We start from the raw sequence: 24,182 nt of genomic DNA, 5'->3' as shown, positions 1-24,182 counted from the left end.
CTCACAACCTCGTCCTTGCCAGGCTGGCGCTGTGCCTCTCAGTTGATGATTTTATATTTCTTTCAAGATGAAAACAATTTTCAAGGCTGATGTTGCCCAGTCTCACCTGAAGTGATACTATAGTCTGAATTGTTAACTGAAAATGTTTACAGGATGTCCATGTCCTTGGGTGTCACGGCCTTCTCCTAAACGGCAGTGACATTCCGTAATACAAATAAGGAGACCGCGTGTATCCAGAAAACAAGGGGTGTGAATTGCTGTGAGCTGCCGTAAGGGAGAAGGCACAGACCCTGACACTGCGTGTAGCTGGTATTTGAGAACGTTAGGGGACTTGAACTGAAGATGAAAGCCGTGGGCTGGAGCGGTCACTCACCGATGAGTGCTTGCCTACTGTGTACAAGGCCCTGGCTTTGATCCCCAGCACCATAAAATAAAAAATGACCAAGGAGGTGCTCCAGGGCAGTGCTCTCAAAAGTTTGATTTGTGGACTGTGCCAATTTATGAAATAGTAATTATGGGTCTGCAGTAGAGTGGGAACTTATTCCAGGCTGTAAAACGTGTGTAGTTACATTAATTAGTAAATACACTGTTTAGTTCATCTGCAGTATTTTTCTTTTTCTTCTGTTTTTTTGGTACTGGGAATCAAACTCAGAACCTTGCACTTGCCAGGCAGGTGCTGTGCTGCTGAGCTATATCCCCGGCCATCTGAAATGTTTTCCATGGCAAAAGAACTTTTCCCTGTACTGGGAATTGAACCCAAGGCCTCAGCACTGAACTACATCCTCAATACTTCTTAGAATTATTTTTTAAAATTTTGAGACAAGGTGTTTGTAAATTGCCTCGCAGGCTGGGATTCTTCTTCAGGTACACTGGGGTTACAGGCAAGTAGCACCACGCCTGGAAGAATTTTCTTGATGAGGGAAACAGTGTATATTTTTTGTTCTTCTTTTTGTTTTGATTTATTAAGGTTATTGGTGCATCTCAAACATTCATAGCGACCGCTTCCATCACAGGGGCTTTGTCCCTGTTCCTGACCTATCTCCGTGCTTTTTCCAGTTCCCTTATCTTCCCTCGGTCCTTCTTCCTCTCCCTATTTACAGAAGCTTTGTTTCCACTTTTCTTCTTTTCTTGCCTTTTTTTGAAACAGTGTATTAAATTAAGAATTTATGTATTCATTCTGTTACCAAATAGGAAATCTTTTTTCTCAGCTGATAGTTCGTTTCCACCATTCCAACCAACCAACTGATTTTATTGTGTGTCTTATTTTTTTGTAAGTTAGAGACTCAGTGGAGCAAGCCCCTTCAGACTGCAGCTTTGGAAGGCCTTTCCTGACGTAATTCGCACCGTTTAACCCTTACTCCTGGCTGTGGACCTTATACTTGCAGGACATCTCCAGATAGGCTTTCTTTTTTATCCCTCTTTTAACTGGCTTAGTGGTTCTTTAGTTTCGGGATTTCTAAAATCTGTGCCGCAGGGAAGGCTGAATGTGCTTGCTTCTATGGCGGGACAGTCAGTGTGACTCCAGGGAGTGCGCGGAGGAAGGGAGAGGAGCTCAGAGAGTCAGTGGCACCGGATCCCAGGGCCTAGTGGGCTGTTGCAGAGACGTTGACCCCTGCTGTGAGCGACCTGGGAAACCAGTAGAGGCCTCTGGCTTTCCATTAGTGCACATTTGCAGTACGTTACGATTACACTTACTGTGAAGAGTTAGTACGTGTGCTTAACATATCTTCATTTTTTTTGTTCTGTTTTGTTTTTTGAGATAGGGCCTTGCTGTGTAGTTGAGGCTGTCCTTGAACACAACTCTGTAGCCCTGGCTGAATTTATAGTGATCCTCCTGCCTCAGCCTCCCAAGTGCTGGGATTACAGGTGTGTGCCACCAGACATGGGTGCATCTTAATTCTTCTTATGTCTTGTTTCCCTGTTCAGGAGGCCGAGGCAGAAGGATCACAAGTTTAAGGCCAGCCTGGGCAACTTAGCAAGACTGTTTGAAAATAAAATGTAAGAGCAGAGTGGGGGGGGCGTATAGTTCCGTGCTCGCTGTGTGTATGGGTGTATGTACGGGATAGGTAGACTGGGAGGAGAGACCCGAAGGGAGCGAATGTGAATAGGGACACGACAAGTAGACTGAGTCCAGGATGTGCCAGTGATCAGAAGTCGGAGGCGCACGCCTGTAACCCCAGCACTCTGGGGGGCTGAGGCAGGAGGATTGTTACCCTGAGCCCAGCATGAGCAATTCAGCAATGCAGACTGTGGAAAAAAAAACCTTGAGAGGCGGGGAAATTGCTGAGTGTGAGGCCCTGGGTTCAATTCCCGGTATCTCCAAAAGAGAAGACATTGGAGAAAGAGGAAGCACGGGTGCTGAGAGGAAAAACAGGCGGCCGCGACTCCCCAGACTCCAGTGAAGGGGTGTCCCGGGGTGGTGAGGGCGCCACCCCTCGGGCTGCCGGCGGGTGACCCGGGCTGAAGACCGCAGAGACCAGTGCTGCCGCCCCGGCAGGCCGTCCGCAGCCCTGGTGAGGGTGCGGGATGGAAGGTGGCCTGGAGAGAGGTGAGAATGGCCGGCCCTCGCGCAGGCAGCGGGAGCGTGAACTAACGCGGGCACCGTGGCGGCGTTGCCAGCACCATAACGTAGACTTCGGCACTGGCTCGCGGTGGGCATCGGCCATCCCAACTATTCAGGAGGACGAGGCCGGGAAATCGAACATTCGAGGCCAGTCTGCACGATCGAGTGAGACTCATTTCAAAGTAAAATAAAAACACCTGTAACGCTAGCACTCCGGGAGGCTGAGGAAGGAGGGTTGCAAGTTTGAGCCTAGCACTAGCAAATTAGTGACTTTTCAAGACACCTTGATTTGTCTTTTGGATTTTTGAGGCAGGGTTTTGCATTGTAGTGCAGCTGGCCTTGAACTCATAGCTATCCTCCTGCGTCAGCCTCCCGAGTGGTATAATTACAGACGTGCACCACCCTGCTTGGCCTAAAAATTTTGTTTTGTTTAAAAGGGCTGTTGGTCGAGTGTGGTGGCACATGCCTGTAATCCTCGCACTCCAGAGGCTGAGGCAGGAGGATTGCTGCGAGTTCATGGCCAGCCTGAACTATGTAGTAAAACACTGTCTCAAAAAGACAAAAAGGGGAGGGGGTCGCTGGGGCTGTAGTTCAGTGCTGCCTGGGTTTAGTACCCAGTACTACATAGATACGTACATACATACATACATACATACTGCAGGCTAGGGGTGTAGCTCACTGGTAGAGTGGCTCCATATTGCATTCGCAATACCTCAGAATAAACAAGAACAGGACTAGGGATGTGGCTCGGTGGCAGAGCACTTTCTGAGCGTGCTCACATCCCCCATCATGGCGTGGGGGTGGGGGCGGGGAGGATGTTAGCCATGAAGCTAAGTGTGGTGAAGCATGCCTGCAGTCCCAGTAGCTAACTCAAGAGGACCACTGAACCTAGAGTTTGGGGCCAGCCTGGCCCATCTCTTAAAAAAAAGTTAAACATGCATTGCTATATAATCCTGAAATTGAACTCCTAGTCTTCACTTAAAAGAACTAAAAAATATATGTCCAGACAAAAACTTGCATAGAAATATTTATAAAATTATTCATAGCAGCCAAAGAGTAAAACATTCCAGATGTCTTACCAGTTTGTAAGTGAATAAACAAATATGTTACATCCATATATAAGTCGCGATTGAGAGCTGGGCAGGCGTGCTGGCGGATGGCCATAATCCTAGCACTCAGGAGGCTGAGGCAGGAGGATCACCATTAGTTCAAGGGCAGCCTGGGCACATGATGTGTTCAAGTATAGCATGAACTACATTGCAAGAACCTGCCTCAACCAAAAGAAGTTGTGATTGAAAAAGAAGGTGAATATTTACTTTTCTTTTTTTTTTTTTTTTTTTTTTTTTGTCTTTTTGAGACAGAGTTTCACTATGCAGTTCAGGCTGTTCTTAAACTCATTTTATACCCTAGGCTGGCCTCAAACTCACAACAGTCTTCCTGCCTCAGCCTCCTGGAATGTTTACATTTTTAGAAAATTTATTACAGTAAAAGGCATACTGCCATTAATCCCTCTCAAAATGCTCCTCCTCACTTTGAATGTACTTATCCCATCATGCTTGGCCACTTTTCAGAAGTGTTCTAGAAATCTTCTTTTGTAAGCATTTTAGTTGTACTGTTCTGGCTGCCTTGGGGTCCTGAATCAATTCAAAACTTTCACCTTTCACAGTCTTTTTGGTTTTCTTTTTTTGGGTTTTTTTTTGGGGGGGGTGTTTCCGGTACCAGGAATCGAACTCATGACCTTGCGCTTGCCAGGCAGGCGCTGTGCCACTGAGCTAAATCCCCAGCCCCTCACAGTCTTTTTGTTTTGAGGGAGAGCCAGAAGTTACACAGCCACGCTTGGCGAGGAAGGTAGGTGAGGACACGGTGTCGTGGTATTGCGCGCCTGCCTTCACATTGCAGCACACGCAGCACACGCACTGAAGCGCTGATCACACTCACAGGGACACTCGGGAAAGGGGACTTGCAGGCCGGCTTCAGAAAGTGGCAGGAAGGATGGGGTGACGAGTTTGGGTGAAGGGGAGGCTTGGAGGGGCTGGTGGGAGTGTGCCTTTTACTGCAGTACGTTTTTATTCGAGCAGACATCGCGTATTTGTTACCCCGAGGAAAGGGGTCAGAGGTGAGGGAGCAGGGATAAGCACGTGCGGTGTGGGGAGCGCGAGGGGCGCAGAGGAGGCTCCGGGGAGCTTGTGGCTTACCAGGGCCTGGAAGTACAGTTGGACTCTGTCCTACTGTACAGAAGTCGCCAGGGCCGGGCGCGCTCCAGTGACACAGCCGCCGCTGCGCGAGCGCGGTAGGCTCTGAGGCTTGGACCCACCGCCGTGGACGCGGCTGTGGGAGGGGTCTGGCAGAGAGCGAGGGACGGACGTGTGCGGGGCCCTGGGAGGCTGACGGAGTAGATGGGGGGCGTCGGCAGAGGGCAGGGCGCCGCGGGTCAGACCAGTGCTCAAGCTGGCTGCGCGCTGTGACCCCAACCGGCCGTGGCCCTCTGCTGCTGCGGCTGGCACAGTGCTGTTGGCGGGGTAGTCGCTGGCACTGGGAGCATCGTCTGGCCTTTTGTTGGTGTTGCTGTCGGTCTTTTGAGAGAAGGTGTCACTGTGCAGTGCGGGCTGGCCTCACACTCACAGCAATCCTCCTGAGTGCTGGTACTACAGGTGTGCCACACCACGCCCAGCAGCACTGTCTCACTTTTGAGACAGATTCTCACTAAGTTGTTAAATTGCCCAAACTAATTGACCTTGTGGTCCTCCTGCCTCAGCCTCCCACAGTGCTGGGTTTTTTTTTTTACTTGTATAAAACTAATTCATTTTTTGGATCTAAACGTGCTATGAAAAGTAGTCAGTGTTAAGGCATTTTAATTTTGCATAAAGTTGACCGTTAACGTCTTTTTCAGATGTTTAAATGTTCATCGGGGATAAACTAAACTACTGCCAAACTCTCTCTGCCATTATCCGGCCTGATTATGGGTATCAAGTTGTTGTTCCTTGATTTCTATTGTCTGGACTGTCCCATTAATAGCAAGGTCTTGTGACGCCTTTCTTTGAAATTCTCTTTTTCTACTGACGCGTCACAACCTGAGTTACGTCCTTTCTGCTGTCCTTCAGCTTAGCCAACACACCAGTGTACTGTTCTTAACGCATCAGTTTCACTCTTCATTCCTCTGTTGAAAAACAGGCCAGATGTGGTGGCCCACGCCTGTAATCCCAGCCCTGGGCAGGCTGAGGCAGGAGGATCGCCAAGAGTTCAAGACCAGCCTGAGCTGCATAGCGAGACCTTGTCTCAAAAAAACTAAATAAATACATCCATGCAGGCCTTGGGGATGTACCTTAGTGGTAGAGTGGTTGCTTAACACGGTGATGCTGAACCTATTAGAGCTTTTGATGATGTCAGTAGCCCACCGCAGCATGCGTGCCATAGGTTCGCCACCACTGAGAGCAAGGCTCCGAATATGATCCCCAAGTGGGAAAACAAAACAGAAAATTTGAAGAGCCTTGATCTTTTATTTTTTATTTTTTATTTTTTTTGGTTTTTCTCCGGTACCAGGAACCGAACTCATGACCTTGCGCTTGCCAGGCAGGCACTTTTGCCACTGAGCTAAATCCCCAGCCCCCTGAGCCTTGATCTTTTAAAAGCAGCAAAACGTACCAGCGTATTGGTTAGGGTTTCCTATAGTCTTGTCAGTTCACTAATTCAGCCCTATTCCCACCACTTTGGATATAAATCATGTGTATCAGTCATCGTATAAGCCACTCCTGTGACGTGATGTTTTGAACGCAGGGCCGTGCACGTACCGGGGAGCGCTTTCCTGTGAGCTGCAGCCCTGGCCCTCTCTCTGAGGTCTCTCCATCAACCTTGTCCCCTCAGAGAACGCTCTTGTCCCACTCCTTCCCCGAGGCCTGCACATTTTTCTGAATCCATTGTAGACTACCGCCTCAAAGGATATTTCTAAGCTTCACTGGCTTTATCAGTATCTTTTTTCAAAATCATTCAGTATTTAAGCATTTAGTACATTTATATTATGCTTTATTGTTATCCTTTTCTGAGAGACCTAAATGTTCTTTGCCCAACAAAATAAATAGTTTTTTTAAGAGCAAATTTTATAGCCTGCTTTTTTTGAGACAGGGTCACACTGTGTAGTTCAGCCTTGAGCTCACTATGTAGCACAGGCTGGCCTCAAACTCACAGCAGTCCTCCTGCCTCAGCCTCCCGAGTGCTGGGATTAAGGGCCGGGTTTAGTGTTTAATCCAACACTAACCATGGTAATTTTCAAGAAATATTTGATTGAAATGGTATTTTTGACTAGGTACAGATACAAAGGTTAGATAAATTAGACACAACAGCAGTCTTATGAGATGATTATTTACGTATCTAGATTGAAAGATGCTTTCTTAAAACCTTGAAGTCAGCTCTTTAAGAATGTTACTCTCTGGGCTGACGTGTAGCGTAGTGATCGGATGAAGGCGTAGGATGCTCAGGGCCCTGGTTTGATCTCCAGCACACACACACACAGCCGGACCTAATTCTTACAGTACAGTTTCTCAGATGTGTCCGGTTCTGCCGCTGTGCGCCTGTGCTCCTTACCTAGTCTGTAGGAAATCACTCCAGCGTCCGTGGCTTCAGACCAGTCTGCAGTGGGCGTCTCCGGGCGGCAGGGAGGGTCCCAGCAGGCTGCAGGCTCACGGGGCGGCCCTGCATGGGCGACCGCCCGGGTGCACTCGGTGTGTCATGCGCAGGCCAGCCCCTCATGCACTGTCGCCCTGAGGCCGCCGTTCTCTGTGGCTGCCACGGAGCCCTGCGTTCCCTGCCCTGCCGGCCTCACAGGACGGCTCAGGCCGGGGTAGTGAGTGACGGAAAGAGCCGCAAAACCATGTGTGTTGGGAGTGACATCTTGTTACTTCTGTCATCGTCTGTTCTTTAGAAGTGAGTTAGTAAATCCATTCTGCACTCAAGGGAAGGGGGTTACAAATGGTTATTAATATAAGCTAAGTGTTTAAATTTTTACAATTGTATAATAAAAGACAGCTGGGCGTGGTGACACACACCTGCAAGTCTGAGGCCAGCCAAGGCTTCGTAATGAGTTCACGGCCACCCTGCACTACATGAAGAGACCCTGTCTCAAACAAACAAACAAACAAAGCCTAAGTAAAATAAAAAGACACATTGCCTTAAGATGTGTTATGTGCGTGTACCAACTCCCAGCAGTGAATGTAATTATGTGCTGCAAACAGGTGCTAATAGAAATTAAAAGATAACATGACACAGGACCATTCATCCTCCTCAGACTGCCCTTCGCTTCCAGCACGCTTATTCCCGCACTCCTGCCATTTCCCGGAGCGTTCTGGAGGTCCTCTTTCACGAGTGTCTGTAAGGTCTGATAAAATCACAGAGCGCTGCCGCGAGGCTCTGTCAGTCAGGCTCGGAAACATCGCAGTGCGTCCTCGTACACCTCACTCGCCAGGACGCAGGCAGCCGCGGCAGCACAGCTAGAGACGCGTACAGGGGGCTCCAGAGCGCCTTCGGAGGACAGCCAGAGGCACGCCCCAGATGACGGGGTATTTTGAGAGGCTTGATTGACAGGGGTCTCAATGTAATACCTTTTTTAAAATTGAGACATTCACCATATTTTAAAAGTATGAGTATCGGGGCTCAGGATCGTTGCGGTCTATCTTACGGGGCTGCGCGCCTTAGCTAAGCTGTTGTTTTGCCCAGAAAACCTTTCCTGCCAGGCGTGGTGGTGCACACCTGTGATCCCCACACCAGAGGCTGAGGCAAGAGGATCGCTGCGAATATGAGGGCGTCCTGGGCTGAGCTACACAGTGAGACTACCTTAAAAAATGAAACAGAGCAGAAGCCTTTTCTGGCCTACCGGAAGAAGTTGCTCACCTGAGTCTCCCAGTGTTCGCTGTGCTCCTGATGCTTGCACTTCAGCGTGTACGCGTGCGTGCAGGGGCACTCAGTGTCCGCATCCTGACCCAGCAAGCGTGCCATCGGGAGGGCGTGTGCAGTCCTCGCCGCAGTAAACACGGGACGTGAATGGGATCTGGTGTTCAGATACAGCACTTGGTGTTGTGTATACTTCAGGGGCTCGTTGTGTATAGCTCAGTGGCACAGGTCCTGCCTGGCAAGCACGAGGCCCTGAGTTCGATTCCCAGTATAGAAAAAAAAGCCAAGTACAACACTTACATTCTCAATTACTTGAATAAATAATACATAGCATTTGCTCAAGATAAAACATAGTTGTCAAAGTTAATTTTTTTTCAAAGTTAAATGTTGTATTAAAACCTTGCGGAGCCTGATGGCACCCACCTGTAATCCTAGCACTCAAAACTGAGGCAAGAAGGTTGCTGCAAGTTTGAGGCCAGGCTAGTTTACATAGTGAGAGCCTGTCTCAAGAACAAAACCCAGAAAACAAAACAACCCTCAGAATAAGGTGGATTTGTTGACGCATACCTCATAATCTCAGCACTTGTGGTGGGGCAGAAAGATCAGAAGTTTGAGCCTAGTCTGAGCAATATTATGATTTGGACTCTCGTCTCAAAAAAAAAAAAAAACAAATTTACATACATACATACATGGGTTGTGTTTTGTTTTTTTTGTTTGTTTGAAACAAAGTCTCGGTATGTAGATCAGGTTGGCCTCAAACTCACAGTGATCCTCCTGCCTCAGGCTCCCGAGTGCTGAGTGCTGGGATTACAGGTGTGCCACTGCGCCTTGCTATATATGGGTTATGGATGTAGCTCAGTGCAGAGGCCCTGGATTCAATTCACCATACTGGAAATTTTTTAAAAAGGAGCATGTACCTAGCAGGCACAGGCCACTGAGTGCAGTCCTCAGAAGCAAAAAGGAAAAACAGTATTAAAAAAGACTACACTGATCAAAAAGGTCCTGCGTATTGTTAAATGGTGCTCCATGTCTTTAGAAAGCTGTACACGTACAAAAGGTTGCGTATTTACTTACAGAGTAACGCTGGAGGCTGGGACTGTGGCTCTATGCGGAGTGCTTTCCTAGAGGCACCAGGCCTCGGATTTGGTCCCCAGGAACCCCCTCGAAAAAGTGATGCCAGGGGAACACAGACACTAAACAATCAGGCAGGCATGGTGGCTTACACCTGATTTCCGGTACTAGGGAGGCTGAGGCAGGAGGATCGCTGTGAGTTCAAGGCTAGCCTGGGGTACATAGCAAGACCTTGTCTCAAAAAATCAGTCAATCAGGCTTTTCTTTTCATTCTGTCTGTCTTCAGATTTTGAACTGAACCCAGGGGTGCTCTAACTGAGCTGTCCCCCCAGCCCTCTTTTTGTTTCAAGACTGGATTTTTCGTGCTAAGTGTCTAGGCCAGGCTCTTAACTCACAGACCTCTGTCTCAGCCTCCCGGAGGGCTGGCTCACAGGTGTGCAGCACCATACCCGGCTAAATTAATCAGTTTTTAAAAGGCAAAGACATTTTAACTTTTAGAATTGCAGACTTTAAGAATAATGATGTTACCACTTTTGGGAGGCTCTTGGGGGAATAATTATACTGTGCACAGCACTAAAAGTTGGTACAACCTTTGGGAGCTTTAGAAGTTGTTCCTGTGTATTATAAAATGAAAAATAAAATTCAGAAGCATTATAGTATGTACATAGAAGTAATGTATGAGCCATTAACCCAGATTTTGTTTGGGTAGAATTAAGGGGTCAACTTTCTATGTCACTTGTTGCTACAGTGCTTAAAAATTTATAATTAAAATCTGTTACTTTTACAAGTAGAAAAAATAACATTTAAAAAGGCAATTTCACAATTTTTTTTTACAGGTGATTACATGCTTGATGCAAAGCCAAAAGAAATTTCAGAAATTCAGCGTTTAAATTATGAACAGGTAATAGACACAATTTTTATTACATTAAAATAAATAATTGCTGTGTTAATGTATACATTTTTCTCTCTCAGTGGCTTTAAAACTTTTTTTTTGGCGGGGGGGGAAGGAAGCAGGATTTGAGACAGGGTCTTGCTGTGTGCTTCATACTGGCCTTGAACTCTGTGCAGCCCAGGCTGATCTGGAATTTACAGCAATCCATCCCCCTGCCTCAGCCTCTCGAGTGCTAGGATTACAGGTGTGCACCACCACACCCTGCTAAACTTTTTCTATAAAGGACTCAACAGTAAATATTTCAGTTTTTGCAAGTCACATGTTGTTAGTGTCTGTTGCGTATTCTTTGGGGTTGGTTGGTTTGTTTTCTGAGACAGGGTCTTACTCTGTAGACTGGCCTTGAAGTCACTATGTATCCCAAGCTGTCCTAGAACTTGTGGCGACCCTCCTGCCTCAGCCTCCCAGTGCTGGGATTACAGGTGTGCGCCATCACTTGCCACACAAGCCAGACTTCTGAATTTCTGTTCTCTATGAATACTTGTGCTATTTAGGATGATATGTATGATTAGATAGCATTCTATAGCTCTTCCCTTCTTTTCTCCTCCTGTCCCTCCCTCTATCCCTCCCTCTCTCGCCCTCCCTTCTGTTAGCTGTTTTAGGTCCAGTGAATTCACTGCAAAGTCAAGCATGGATAGAGCAGAGAATTACATTCTTCCATCCTCCCCAGTCACAGCCTCCCGAGCTGCTGACCAGTGAGCAGCGGCCCACACGGACAGGTCACTGTCGCCCAAGTGCACGGGGTGCGTTAGGGTCCATTCTCACTGCTGCACGTCCTGCAGATGGGGTGTCATGGCAGGAACTTACGCCTCATCCCGAGTAACTCCCCTGCCCCGGCCTCAGCCCTGCCCTGCTTGTCCCCACCCCGCCCCGGTCCCGGCAAATATGCACCTTTATTGTCCCGAGTTTTGCCCTGTCCTGCGTGTTGTGGAATTACACAGGCTGTAGCCTCCATTCTCTTCGTTTCCTCCGTTTTCCGTAGCTTGAAAACTCATTTCTGTTTTAACAAACTTACATAATACGCCGCATTTCCTACTGAGCTTTCCCTGGGACTGGAGGTGAAGACAGGAGCACTCCAGCACGGAGCTCTGCCCAGCGCTTCCGTCGTGCGTTTGACACAGTCCTGCTCAGCCTCCCAGACCGACCTCAGCTCTGCGACCCTCCCGTCCTAGGCCCCTCGTGCCTGGGCGGGCCTGCGTGTGCCTCCGCACCTGGCTGCCTGATCTTTTCTCTTTTTGGGGTGGGCACTAGGGATTGAACTCAGGGCCTTCACACCGAGTTACATCTCCAGCTCCTTTTTGTTTTTCACTTGGGGTGCAGTCTTGGTAAGCTGCCCGGGCTAGGTTCATTTGCAGTCTCCTTGCCTCGGGCTGCCAGCTGCTGGGATGACAGGCACGCACCACCACTCTCTCTGTCTCTCTCTCGCTCTCTTTGAGACAGGGTCTCACTATGCAGTTCAGGCTGGCCTTGAACTCACTTTGTAGCCCAGGCGGGCCTTGAACTCACAGCAATCCTCCTGCCTCAGCCTCCTGAGTGCTGGGATTGCATCTAGCTCTCTCGATCATTTTTAATTGTGCCATTTCCTAGTGTTAACTATAGTCATGGTGCCATCTAACAGATCTCTAGAACTTCTGCACAACTTCTGCACATCTCTAGAACTTTTGCACTAACTGCAAAACTGAAATCTCGTGTCGAACAGCTCCTCCCTCTCTCTTACTCCTCTAAGCCCATGAACACCACCATTGTACTTTCTGTTCTGTGATTTTGACTGATGTCACTTAGCGTCCTGTCCTCAAGGTTCGGCCGTGTTGTAGCGTGTTACGGTTTCTCTTTTTCGATGCTGAGTAATACACCCCATTGTACGTGCATACAGGTGCTCATCTGGGCCCCTTGCACGGCTCCCCCCGGAGCAGGGTTTTACTCTAGCTCCAGCGGGTCTTGCACTTGTACCGAGCGCCCCGCCTCAGCCTCTGAGTGCAGGCGTTGCAGGCACACGGGCAGATGTAGAAACATACATCCTTCCAAGACCCTTCGTGCAGAGATTTTGAAAACAGAACCAGAAGTGGGCGCGGCCTTCCTCTCGGCTTCGGACTTCTCAGTCTAAAATAGATCCTCGTCTCTGCCACTGTGCACCCTATTCTGCTCAAGTTTTCACAGTAATGGTTCACTTGGTATGTTCATAGGTTTCTCCAGTTATGTGAGAACAAAGCCTTTGTTTTATTCACTGTGACATCTGTGAGACTCAGATTAGTGCCTGGCGCAGAGCAGATACTTAGTGATACAAACCTGTTGAAGAGATGAAATTGGATGACATTTTAATGTAAGAGACTGGTCTGGCTGTTGCCTGGGCTGGCCTGAAGCTCAAGTCATCCTCCCGCCTCAGCTTCCTGAGGAGCTGGGATGCAGGAGTGTGCCACTGCACCTGGCTTTTTCAGTCGCTCCTTGTCTCGGTTCCCTGAGCTAACCCCACCCTTTCATCTTCAGAACATGAGTGACGCCATGGCGATTCTGCACAAACTGCAAACAGGCCTGGACGTGAACGTGAAGTTCAGTGGCGTCCGAGTGTTTGAGTACACGCCGGAGTGCGTGGTGTTTGACCTGCTCGACATTCCTTTGTATCACGGGTGGCTGGTGGATCCCCAGGTGAGTAGAATTTAAGTTACATAGACACAAATGCAAGAAAGTATACGAATTCACAAATTCAGCTAAATTTATATTTTCTGATACTTCTGTTTGTGTGCCTTGACCTGGAGTTTAGCCAAACCATGATGCTGAGAGCAGTCTTCTAGTCTCCCATGTCTGCCCCGTATTTCTGCAAGGAGTAAGGGTCCAAGTAGAAAGTTAGACAGAGTCCGCAGGAAACTACGCTCACTTTCCACACCAGCTGCTGGTTCAAAGGTTTCCTAAAACTGCCTCGGTCCTTTTACATTTAGAAAGCCTTCCAGAATCCAGCAGAGCCTGTCATAATCGTCACTATAGTTTATCTTAGGAAAAAGATGCAAGTTACGATTAACCAAGGGATGTCAGGGAGGTCCCACAGGGCAAGCTGTGGGGTCCTGAAGCCGTGTCACCTTCTTGGAATTGGTGTTTGACCCATGCCCAGAGGTTGCCAGTTCACGCACTTAGCTTTCAGTGTTCAGCTTTTTGGTTTTTATTCTGTATTAGGCATGGAACCTAGTGCCTTTGCACTAAGCTGTATCCCCAGCCCGTTGTACTTTTTATTCTGAGATGTGGTCCTGCTGAGGTGCCCAGGCTGCAGAGATTACAGGTGGAGGCCAGCAGACCTGACCACTACATAGCTTTTGAGTCACCCTGTCATTTATTTATAAAGCACTGCCAGATCCTCGTCACGGTGCTTGTGCATTTCTAAACATACAGTGAGCCCCGGTGTTTCCCAGTCCAGCATTATAGATTTTGCCTGTTGCAGAAACCAAGAGCCCTGGCCTACAGTAGACGACATACCCAAGGGTAATGAACGGAAGTTTGAGGAAGAGACTGTCTTACAGAGGCCTGGGCAGAATTCACGGAAAGAAGGCAGGGATGGTGAAGCATCCCACCATTAGCAACAGCCCGAAACTACTGCTGTTAACTCTGCGAGACAGGCAGATCAGCAGTGCGTAGAGCCCAGCGAGACCCGTGGGAGTGGGCCGGGAGCTGCGGCCCGCAGAGGAGAGTGCGAGCGGCTCCTGCCCTGACTCCTCGCACGCTCTGATGGCCGCAGCGCTCACCACGGCCGAGGCAGCCTGAGTCCCAGCCTCACGTCCTCGTGCCCAGCTGCCTCCCAAAAGCCCCACCTGTGCCCGCGTGAAGCTTTGGGGCCTTAGACACAAGTGGTAGCATCTGCCTTCACGCTTTTCTTAATCCCCGGCCACCACTAATCTTTGCTTTGCTTTAAAAAAATTAAATTAGTGCGGTCTCACTCGTAGCAAAAGTAGGAATTCCAGTTGCTCCAGGCCGCAGGGAGGACCTCCTCCCTACATGGAGAGTGGGCTGGAAAGGTGGACAGGGATGGTCCCTTCTCAGGCACTGCCTCTGCTGTGCAGGCTGGCCTGTGTTCCATTCCTGTCCTGTCCGCTCCTGTATGTGTCAGTGTTGTAGCTCACGTATACGCATTTTAAAGTAAAGTAAAATAAAACTTTCAAAGTATTACTTATTTGTAGTGTTTAAAAGTAAAAAAAGGACACCAATTAACTGCTCTCAAATTTACTGTTTTATGGCATGAGATGAAGAATTACTTTTTAAAAGAAAAAAACATTGTGGGTGCACGTGCAGTTTTAAGAGGCAGTACACAGCAGTGCATTATACCTTCTGTTCACTCACCCCAAAGGGTGACACTTTGCAGATCCCGCGCAGTGGTTGGGAGGGCCGAGGCGGAGGAGGGGAGGCCGGCGTGCACTGCAGTCGGGCCGGGAGCCGTGGTGTGCGCCGCACAGCGTGGTGATGGCGGCGGGGTGTACTGGGCAGCTCAGAAGCGGGGCTGGGCCGGCATTTTTTGTCATTGAAAAATATGTCTCGGGAGGTAGATGTGGTTAACCTGATTTAAACACTGTCAGCATATGCACATATTGACTATTATATGCTATCCTGTGAATATTTGCAACTGTGTTAGTTAAAAGTAAATTTAAAAAAGGAAAGTGTGAGCAATTAGACTAAGAGTAACTGAAACTAAATACTCTTCTATCTGAAAAGAATGACCTGGGGCTGAGCTGCTTGGTGGGAGAGCACTTGCCTAATGTGTGCCGTGCCCTGGGTTTGATGGCCTGCAGCACACACACAAGGACAACGAAGACCGTGATTCTGAGGCTGAGTGAAAACAGAGACTTTGCAGATGGAACACTTTGCTGTGTGTGTGTAGATAGATAGATAGATAGAGTTACACAGAAAGATCCCAAGGAAAAAGAGAGATGCCATGCAGGTACTAATCAAAAGGTAACGGGTATGATGATACCTAGTACTAGAAAGAATGGACTTTAGGTCGAAAGGCATTACTAACGATGGAGTGTTGCATTCCCCAGGAAGACAGTTTAAGTTTGAATATGCCGAGACACATGGGGAAGTAGACGCCCTGACGGACCCTTCATCCCTTGGAGCCAAAGGCGCCGCCATGACAGAAAAAGATGAGCTTTGACCCTGAGAAACGTAGTTTGTGTGCGTCCAGCAGCGTAACTGCAACCACAGAGGCACAGCAGGTGCCATGAGACTCAGCGTAATCCCACCTGCTCCTCAGGAGGCTGAGGCAGGAGGGTTGAGAGTTAGAGGCCAGCCTGGACAACTTCACAGCTTGACAAGGAGATGGAATTCAATATGAAGGCCCAGTACCACAAAAAGAAAGGAGGGAGGGAGGGAGAGGGGAAGGGAGGTGGATTGGCCCGTCAGTCTGGAGTGTGTATAAATAGACCATCATAAGTACAGACAAGCGTATTGTCTGGGAAGGGAAGCGGGGGAGTCTGGAGTGTGTCCCTACGTATGATCATCAGCACCTTTTAAAAAGGCAAAAATCAACAGAATTAGATTGTCAGTGCAAAATCTTAATTACTTTTTCTCTGTAAGAGAAAAAATAGAAAACTTAGGATACATTCTTTAAATTTTTTTTATTTGGGAATAATTTTAGATTTACAGGAAAGCTACAGAGATACCACAGAGAATTCCCTGTACTCTGCACCCATTCTCCCTTGTATTAGCATCTTACATGCCTTGTACGTGCATCAGAACTAAGAAACTTTTTAAAACTTAAGAAATTTAGTATCAGTACATTACTGTTACCTGAATTAGTCCTCACTTCCAGTTTCAGGTATTTTTCTCTAATTTTTGAAAGTCTTATTCCAAAATCCAGGGTCTCACCTTGTCCTTAGTCATGTTGTCCTCCTGCTCCCCTCTAGTCAGTGACACTGTGTGTCTTTCCTTGCGTTTCGTAATCCAGACTATGTATTGTTTTCGGGCCTCAGAACAGTTACAAAATTGATCTAATACTATGCTATAAAGCAAATTTCAACAAGTTTCTGTAACACACAGAATATGGGATAGTCTCTGAGTACAGTGTAATTAACCTAGACAGCAGTGGAGCTGGGCGTGGTGGTGCACACCTGTAATCCCAGCACTCAGGAGGCTGAGGCAGGATGATCGATAGAAGCTTGAGGCCAGCCTGGGCTACAAAGTGAGTTCAAGACCAGCCTGAACTGTGTAGTGAAACCCTGTCTTAAAAAGACGGGGAAAAAAAAAAAAGCAGTAAAAAGAAATAATTAGAAAGTCTTTGGGCCAAGAAAATCATAATGAAACTTAGGATATATTTTAAGCTGCATAATAAAATCCATGACAGTAGTTGTGAGAAACAACTAAGATAGTTTTTAGGTGAAGTTTTAAGCCTTAAAGGAAAATTATAAAAGTTGATGAATTTTATATCCACCCACGCACCTCCGGTGCTGGGGGTTTAATCTGGAGCATTTGCACTGAGCTACATCCCCAGCCCTTTTTAACCTTTTCTCCAGAGAAGTTACCACTAAATTGCTGGATTGTCCAGGCTAGACTTAAATTAGACACCTCTCTCCCTCCGCCACCCAGAGAGCTGGGATTACAGGTAGGAGTCACCAAACCCAGCACTACATACCCATCTTAATAAAGAATAGCAAGTGTAATCCAGCACTCAGGAGATTGAGATAGGAGGATCGCTGTGAGCTCGAGGCCTGCCCCGGCTATTGTGAGTTCAAGATCAGACTGAGCTACATAGTGAGACCCTGTCTCAAAAACCTAAGTACTTGAGCATCATAATGCACACCTATAATCCCAGCCCTCGGGAGGCTGAGGAGGATTGTCACAAGTTTGAGTTCAGTTTAAGGCCAGCCTGAGCTACATAGCAAGGCCCTGTCTCAGAAACAAAAAGAAAAAAGGAGCAGTAACAAAGCTAAAATTCTCAAAAATGAGTTTTAAATGACAGAAAATAAAATATTTATGTAGCGTAAGTTCTTAGGAATAAATTTGACAGAAAGGTACAGAGGACCTCTAGGGGAATAATTTTTATTTTTAACTTAATGTTATATATGCAACGAAGGGTCTTGCTGTGTTGTCCAGGCTGGCCCTGAACTCCTGGGCTCAAGCAATCCTCCAGGTAGGTGTGACTACAGGCATACACTACTTTTTGTTTTCTTTTTGAAACAGGGTCTCGCTGTGCATTTCAGGCCGGCCTTGAGCTCACTTTGTAGCCCAGGCTGGTCTTGAACTTGAACTTGCGAGTTCTGCCTCAGCCTCCTGAGTGCGGGGATTACAGGTGTGCACCGCCACGCTCAGCTTAGGTGTATACTACTGAACTTGGCTTTGGGAACAATTTTATTTTGTTTTGAAGAAAAACAAAAGTTTTTCCTCTGGTACCAGGAATCGAACTCATACCTTGTGCTTGCCAGGCAGGTACTGTGCCACTGAGCTAAATCCCCAGCCCCTTGGGAACAATTTTATAATTGAGAGAAAATAGAGATTCGTGTCAATGGAGAGATATGCTATGTTCTTAGCTTTCAAAACCAGAATTATAAAGATTTCACTTTTCCCAAAAGTAGGCTGTAATATCAATACAATTGAAAACAAAGCCCCAGCAAATGTGGTGGGAACTGTGGAGTGTGACGGGCTGTTTCTGGACTCATAGAGGTGGAAGGGCCAGGAGTAAAAGCTAAGACCCTCCGTCTGCTGGAGGAAGCCTGAAGCAGTCTCACGTCCAGCCTGGGCTGACTTCAGACCTGCTCCGTAGCCAGGCCTTTTGCACTCAGCTACATTCCCAGCCCTTTTTAAATTTTGAGGTTGGGTCTGAGTCACTAAGTTGCCCAGTCTGGCCTCAGACTTGGAGCCCTCTTGTCTCAGTCTCCTGAGTGATAAGAGTGCAGGTGTGTGCCACCACGTCCTGCAGGCCCGCGTACTCTTAAAGCAGAGCACGTAGGGAGGACGCGCTTCTCCAGGTAGGAAGTACTTTAAATATTGCAGTAAGCATCAGACGGCGGAGAGAAAGCAGAAACCCGAAAGACGGTGCTGATAGAGACAGAGATGGGGCGCTGTAGAGCAAGGAGTGAAAGCGGGCCCTACACTAAAAGCTGCGAAGACAGACAGACAGCTGTGGAGGCAAAAAAGGGAAATTATTTGCCCCTCACACCGTAAAATGCTGCTCTGTGTACACTAAAGCTTAACTGTGAAATACGTAAATGCAAAAGCTTGAGACTGTCTTCCTGATCTTAAAACAGGAATTCCCAAAACAATATACATACACCCATTAGGAACCATAAAGGAAACACCAGTAAACATGACTACCATAAAATTGAGGACTTACGTTTATCTAAAATACACCAGTGGCACACACCTGTAACCCCAGCACTCAAGAAGACAAGGCAGGAGGGTCACCGTGAGTTTGAGGCCAGCCTGGGCTATGCTGAAAGTTAAGACCGTCTTGCACTACAGAATGAGACCCTGTCTCAAAAAAAACAGAAAGTAAAATCAAATAAAAATAAGGACATTCCAAAGAGGATGTAAAAAAGCAAGCCATAGAGTATGTGATGCTGTTTATAACAGAAGATCAATGTGTAGAAGGTATGACGAACTCCCCCAAGTAATTTTTATAAGATAGACAACCCAATAAAAACAAAGTGTAAATGATGGGAACCCCAGGTGTGGCAGTACACCCCTGTTATCCCAGCACTTGGGAGGCTGAGTCAGGATTGCTGCAAGTTCAAGGCCAGCCTGGGCTACATAGTGAGATCCTCTCTCACAAAAACAAACAAAGCATAGAAGTGTAACATGAAATGTTGAAGATGTACAGCATAGGGAATTCTCACTCTCTACTGCTGAGAGTAGAAATGGGCCATCTCCTTTGGAGTAGTTTATCTACTAAAGTTGAGAACAAATATAACTTAAGACTTAGCAATATAACAAGGCATGTACCCTAGAGAAACTCTCGGTGTGTGAATAAGGTGAATGTACAAGAATGTTTATAGCAAAATTTGCCATTGCTCCAAACTACGGACAGCTCAGACAGTTATCAAAAGATGAATGAAGCAGGGTGTGGGGGCACATGTTGGTAATCTTAGCTATTTGGGAGGCTGAGGCAGGAGGATCACCATGATTTCAAGTCTAGCCTGAACTACTTAGCAAGACCTTCACTCAGCGAACCAAAAATAATAATAATAACCTTTAAAAAGTTTCTTGTAATTTCATTCCATTATTTTTTGCATAATTGAAATACAGCTATCTGCACTATAAACAAAGTTGAAAACGGTGAGGTGCTGCTTTTCCTGGTGACGTTTTCACGGGTGATGCTTTGGCGTTTAGTGTTGCATTAGGGTAAAGCCCTAGAGCACTGGGTGTTGCCGTGGCTATCGTTTGTGCTCTCTCGCTCCTTCTCAGACCGATGACGCTGTGAAGGCGGTGGGCAACTGCAGCTACAACCAGCTGGTGGAGAAGATCATCCTCTGCAAGCAGTCGGACGACAGCCAGCTGGCCAGCGAAGGTGCGTGCTGCTGCAGCCCTCTCCCCGCGGCCGCGCCGTGTGTCTCCCCTGTGGTCGCTTTGTGTTGCCAATGAAGACGTCTGACAATACAGAGAAAGCTACGTGGGGGCGTTCAGAAAGCAGGTCTTCCAGAAGTGCCCGTGGGAGGCTTGTCCCAAAGCCCTTCCCTCTGGATTTGCAGGGCGGGGTCTGGATGCTGAGAGCAGTCCTGGGAGTCGTCGGAGTCACACTGAGAGGTCACTGGTAACCACTGTTCTAGAAACATAACTCACTTGGGAGTGCTGAGTGGGTTTCATAATTTCTCCTCCACACTTCCGTTGGCAGAATTGACTGCGGTGCTAACGCATTCTCTTTTTAGGAGGCCTCTGCCTTACGTTTCAGCTCAGTGCAACACACGCAAGCCCTGTCCGGGTCAGAGTGCGCCTCTGACCTGCCACGGTGGCGCACGCCTGTGATCCCAGCACTTGGGAGGCTGCGGCAGGAGGATCACTGAGAGTGTGAGACCAGCCTGGTCTGTATTGTAGCTCAAGGCCAGCCTGAACTGCAGAGTGAGACCGTGTCTCCAAAAACAAAACAAACAAAAACAGCGTGCCGCTGGTTTTTCAGAAGCTGAGAATACGAAGTTCTAAGCAAAAGCGGTTTACTACTTTTTCAGTCATGTTCTGTCAACCGTGGGAGAAGGAGATTTGCCCTGGAGGGCTACAGGGGACAGAGCATCTGGACACCCTTCCCACCACCTGCTCCACTTTTCATAGACACAGATTCTGAGGCTGCTGGCCTCTTTGCTTAGGAGGGTAAACGAGAAGGAGAGAGAGGAAAACAAATGTCATCCTTCTATCTCATGCGTGCATTCCTTTACACAAGGTATAATAAAAATCGATTACAGTTACTGCATTTAAAATAGTGCCTGACAGAATAGATGAGACTATGTGTACGTGAATCCCATCTTATTAATTATCTAGAAGTTTAACCCATGTATACAAAAGAGGGAAGCAGGAAATCACATAGTGTTTTAATTGAGGTTTATTCTGTCTGACTTGCAAAAAAGCACATAAACACACAGGGACCTTTTGTTTTTGTTTTTTGTGGTACTGGGATTGAACCCAGGGCTCTTGCGCTGAGCTGCATCCCAGCCATTGTTTATTTTTTATCTTGAGACAAGGTTTCACTGAGTCACTCAGTTCCCCAGGCTGACCTCAGACTTGGGATCCTCCTGCCCAGGCGTGGCAGAGTGCTGGGATTGCAGTTGTCGCCACCACACTGGGCTCCACACGGGGACACAGGCCGTTGAGTCGAATGACAATTCTGTCCCGTAATTTAAGGCAGCAGAGTTTACGTTTTTTGGAAGGAACAAAGCAAGAAAAGCATTTTTCTTTTGATCTTTTTTTTCTTTTTGACATAGTCAGCTTTGTAGTTCAGGCAGACCCCGAGCTCACTCTGCAGCCCGGGCTGGTGTCAGATTCACTGTGCTCCTGTTTCAGCCTCCCGAGTGCTGGAATTATAGATGGGACCTCCACACCCAGCAGGAAATGCAGTGGCACACGTCTGTAATCCCAGCACTTTGGAGGCTGAGGCAGGAGGATCACGGTGAGTTTGAGGCCAGCCTGGGCTACACAGTGAGTTTAAGAGCATCCTGGACTACATAGCCAGACTGCCTCAAAATTTTTTTTCTTTTTTCTTTCAGGGTACAGAGTCCTCTTGTATTCAGGAAAACTATGCATTTCTGTCTGTACTGTCAGTACCATCAATATAATCCTTTAACAAACCTATACAGAAGACTTCTGTGAAATCTGCTTTCTCAGGAATGTCCAATATACCGTTACTATATTCAGTAGTAGTTGAAGGAGCAGTAAGATTCAGAAAGTGGTAACAGAATGCTAGCCCAGGGAGAGACACTGGGTGAACAGACGGGCGGATGAGGAGCCACTGCAGTACTGTGAGAGCCCCTCGCCCGGGCCGGAGGCAGTCAGCCCGCGCTCATGGCATCAGCGTGAACCGCGGGTCACTTGGTCTGTCTGCCGCTGCTTCCTCCTAGCTTGAGGCCGGGAGTGTTCTTCCCAAGGTGCTGTCGGACTGGCACGTGGGGAATGGCGTTGTGCGAAAGCAAGGCGCGCCCCTTTGAGAGGATGCAGCGTTTAAGCGATAGCTACCAGGTGCTGCGTTGCTGAACTCCACAGCAGCACTCTGCATTTTGGGTTTTTAGATTCAGGAGCGACTGTATGTGGAATTTGATACAGTTAGAGAACTGAACTAGCGTTTTCATTAGAGACATTGTAAATATGTAGTCAGTCTGAGGTCGTTACTCAGTGCCAGTGGTTACTTGTACAGGACACGGTGAGACTGAAATTGTGTCAGGAGAAGGCCACGCGGGCATTTTTACTTAGGTGGTAGCAAGTAGCTTTCCTCACCATTCCGTTTGTCATATTTTCTTGGCCTCAGTGTTGAAGTAGTTTGCTTTCTTCTTCTGTTTAGCTTTCAGCTGCCTTTCCTGTGAGTCAGTAGATATCACAAGCTTGTGTCTAGCCTTAAAAGCGTTGGTCCTTAAAGGTAACTGCTTTCCAAAATGCAAGCATTTCATTTGACATCAAGGTACAGAGTGTAAGAAGTGCTTTTATGAGCGTTCTTTTTTGAGGAGGAAGAAATGTTTAGCTAATGGTCAAATAGAAATAAGGATTCCTTAAACTTCCTTCAGATAGTGTTCGTTTTCTTTTGAGGGCGATACCTGGTAAGTAACAGCACGGAGCTTCCACTTGTACGTAGAGTGCCTGGTACTTGCCCCTCTTCTGATGCAGTTTTTAATCTGGTTATAACAGCAGCTTGTGGCATGGCGGCAAAAGTCGGTAAGAAAAACAAAACACAGGCCAGTCGCCGCTGCCAGGCTTCCCCGGAGCCGGTGCTTTCACTGCAGCTGCTGTGTCAGGAGTGCCTGCCTCACAACTATTCGTGCGACAGAAATCTCTGTACAAATAATTCTAGGGTATTTATCAACCTATTCAGATATTTATTAATGCTGCATTATGTGCTATAAACTCTCAATATGGTCATTTAAATACACATTATTTTTATCAAATACTATTAATTTCCTTTTCTTTTTTCAACCTTTCATTTTGAGAAATCTCAGACCCATGAAAGTGTTTTAATAGCACAGAGAACATTTACTTGTTTAATTAAATTCACTAATTAACAGTAAATATTTGCGTATTTTTTGTGTTTTTGTTGTTGGTTTCATGATTGGTTGGGTTTTGGGGGTTGATAGATACTAGGGGGTAAGCCCAGGGCCTTGGAGCTGAGCTACATCCCCAGACTCCCTTTTGATGATGTTGTTGCTGTTTATTTGGTTTAGTTTGGTTTGGTTTTGGGTCTTGCTGAATTGCCCAGGCAGAGCTCAGATTTATAGTCCTGCCTCAGCCTCCCAGAGTGGTAGAGTGCAGGCATACGTCACCACACTCAGCTCTCTGCTGTTTTCGGTGTTCCTACACATACTTGCTTTCTCTAAAGTAACTTGAGAGTTAGCTGCACATATCATAACACTACCCATAAATAATTTATCATTTGTAATAAATGATACCCATAAATAATTCATCTTAGAAAAAGAAATTCTCCTGTATAGTTACAGTGTAATTATCTGAGGCAATTTAGCATGGATCGAATATTATTAATAAACTGGTAATGTTCAGAATGCTATAGTTTTTCCAATAATGCCCCTTAAAGCTTTCACTGTTTTTGATGTGCCCTATTTGAGGATCGTCTCGTAGTCATATTTCTATGGTCTTGTGTAGTGTAGAACAGATCTCTGATGCTTTTCCTTTCTTACTGCTTTAAAAAAATTCTTTTGTGACATGGCTTACTTTTAATAGTTCAGGCTCTTTTATAGAACAGCTCTCAGTATGGGTTTCTCTGATTATTTCTTCATGAGCAGATTCAGTTAAATATTTTTGGTAGGGTTGCTGCGTGGATGAGACCGTGCTCTTCCTAGCGCACCAGATCAGGGGTGCGTGAGGCCCGTTGTCCCGTTATTGGTGATATTTAAATTTGATCAAGGCAGTACCTGCCAGATTTTTTTTATTGTAATGATACTCTTTCATTTTTGTAATTAATAAGTAGTCTGTTAGGGTTTTGTTGTTTTTTTTTTTTTTTTTTGAGTCAGTTTTTTGCTCTGTAATTCAGGCTGCTCTTAAACTCACTGTGTAGCCCAGGATGGCCTTGAATTTGAACAATCCTCCTGTCTCAGCCTCCTGAGTGCT

At 47.0% G+C, this 24,182-nt stretch overlaps 1 protein-coding gene across 1 annotated transcript in view; it reads left to right on the top strand.

Annotated features, from left to right (window-relative positions):
* The window catches only part of Fam63b (family with sequence similarity 63, member B), a gene marked incomplete at its 5' end in the record, with an annotated part of 54,314 nt that overhangs the window by 9,638 nt on the left and 20,494 nt on the right, over nt 1-24,182 (top strand). The window contains 3 exon segments of the mRNA XM_005393899.2: nt 10,351-10,415; nt 12,948-13,106; nt 19,836-19,938. Of these exon segments, the coding sequence (XP_005393956.2) occupies nt 10,351-10,415; nt 12,948-13,106; nt 19,836-19,938 (327 nt within the window).

This window comes from Chinchilla lanigera, unplaced genomic scaffold, assembly GCF_000276665.1.
Source record: "Chinchilla lanigera isolate Chin_1 unplaced genomic scaffold, ChiLan1.0 scaffold00049, whole genome shotgun sequence".
NCBI lineage: Eukaryota > Metazoa > Chordata > Mammalia > Rodentia > Chinchillidae > Chinchilla > Chinchilla lanigera.
This window is presented reverse-complemented; position numbering and strand designations above follow the sequence as displayed.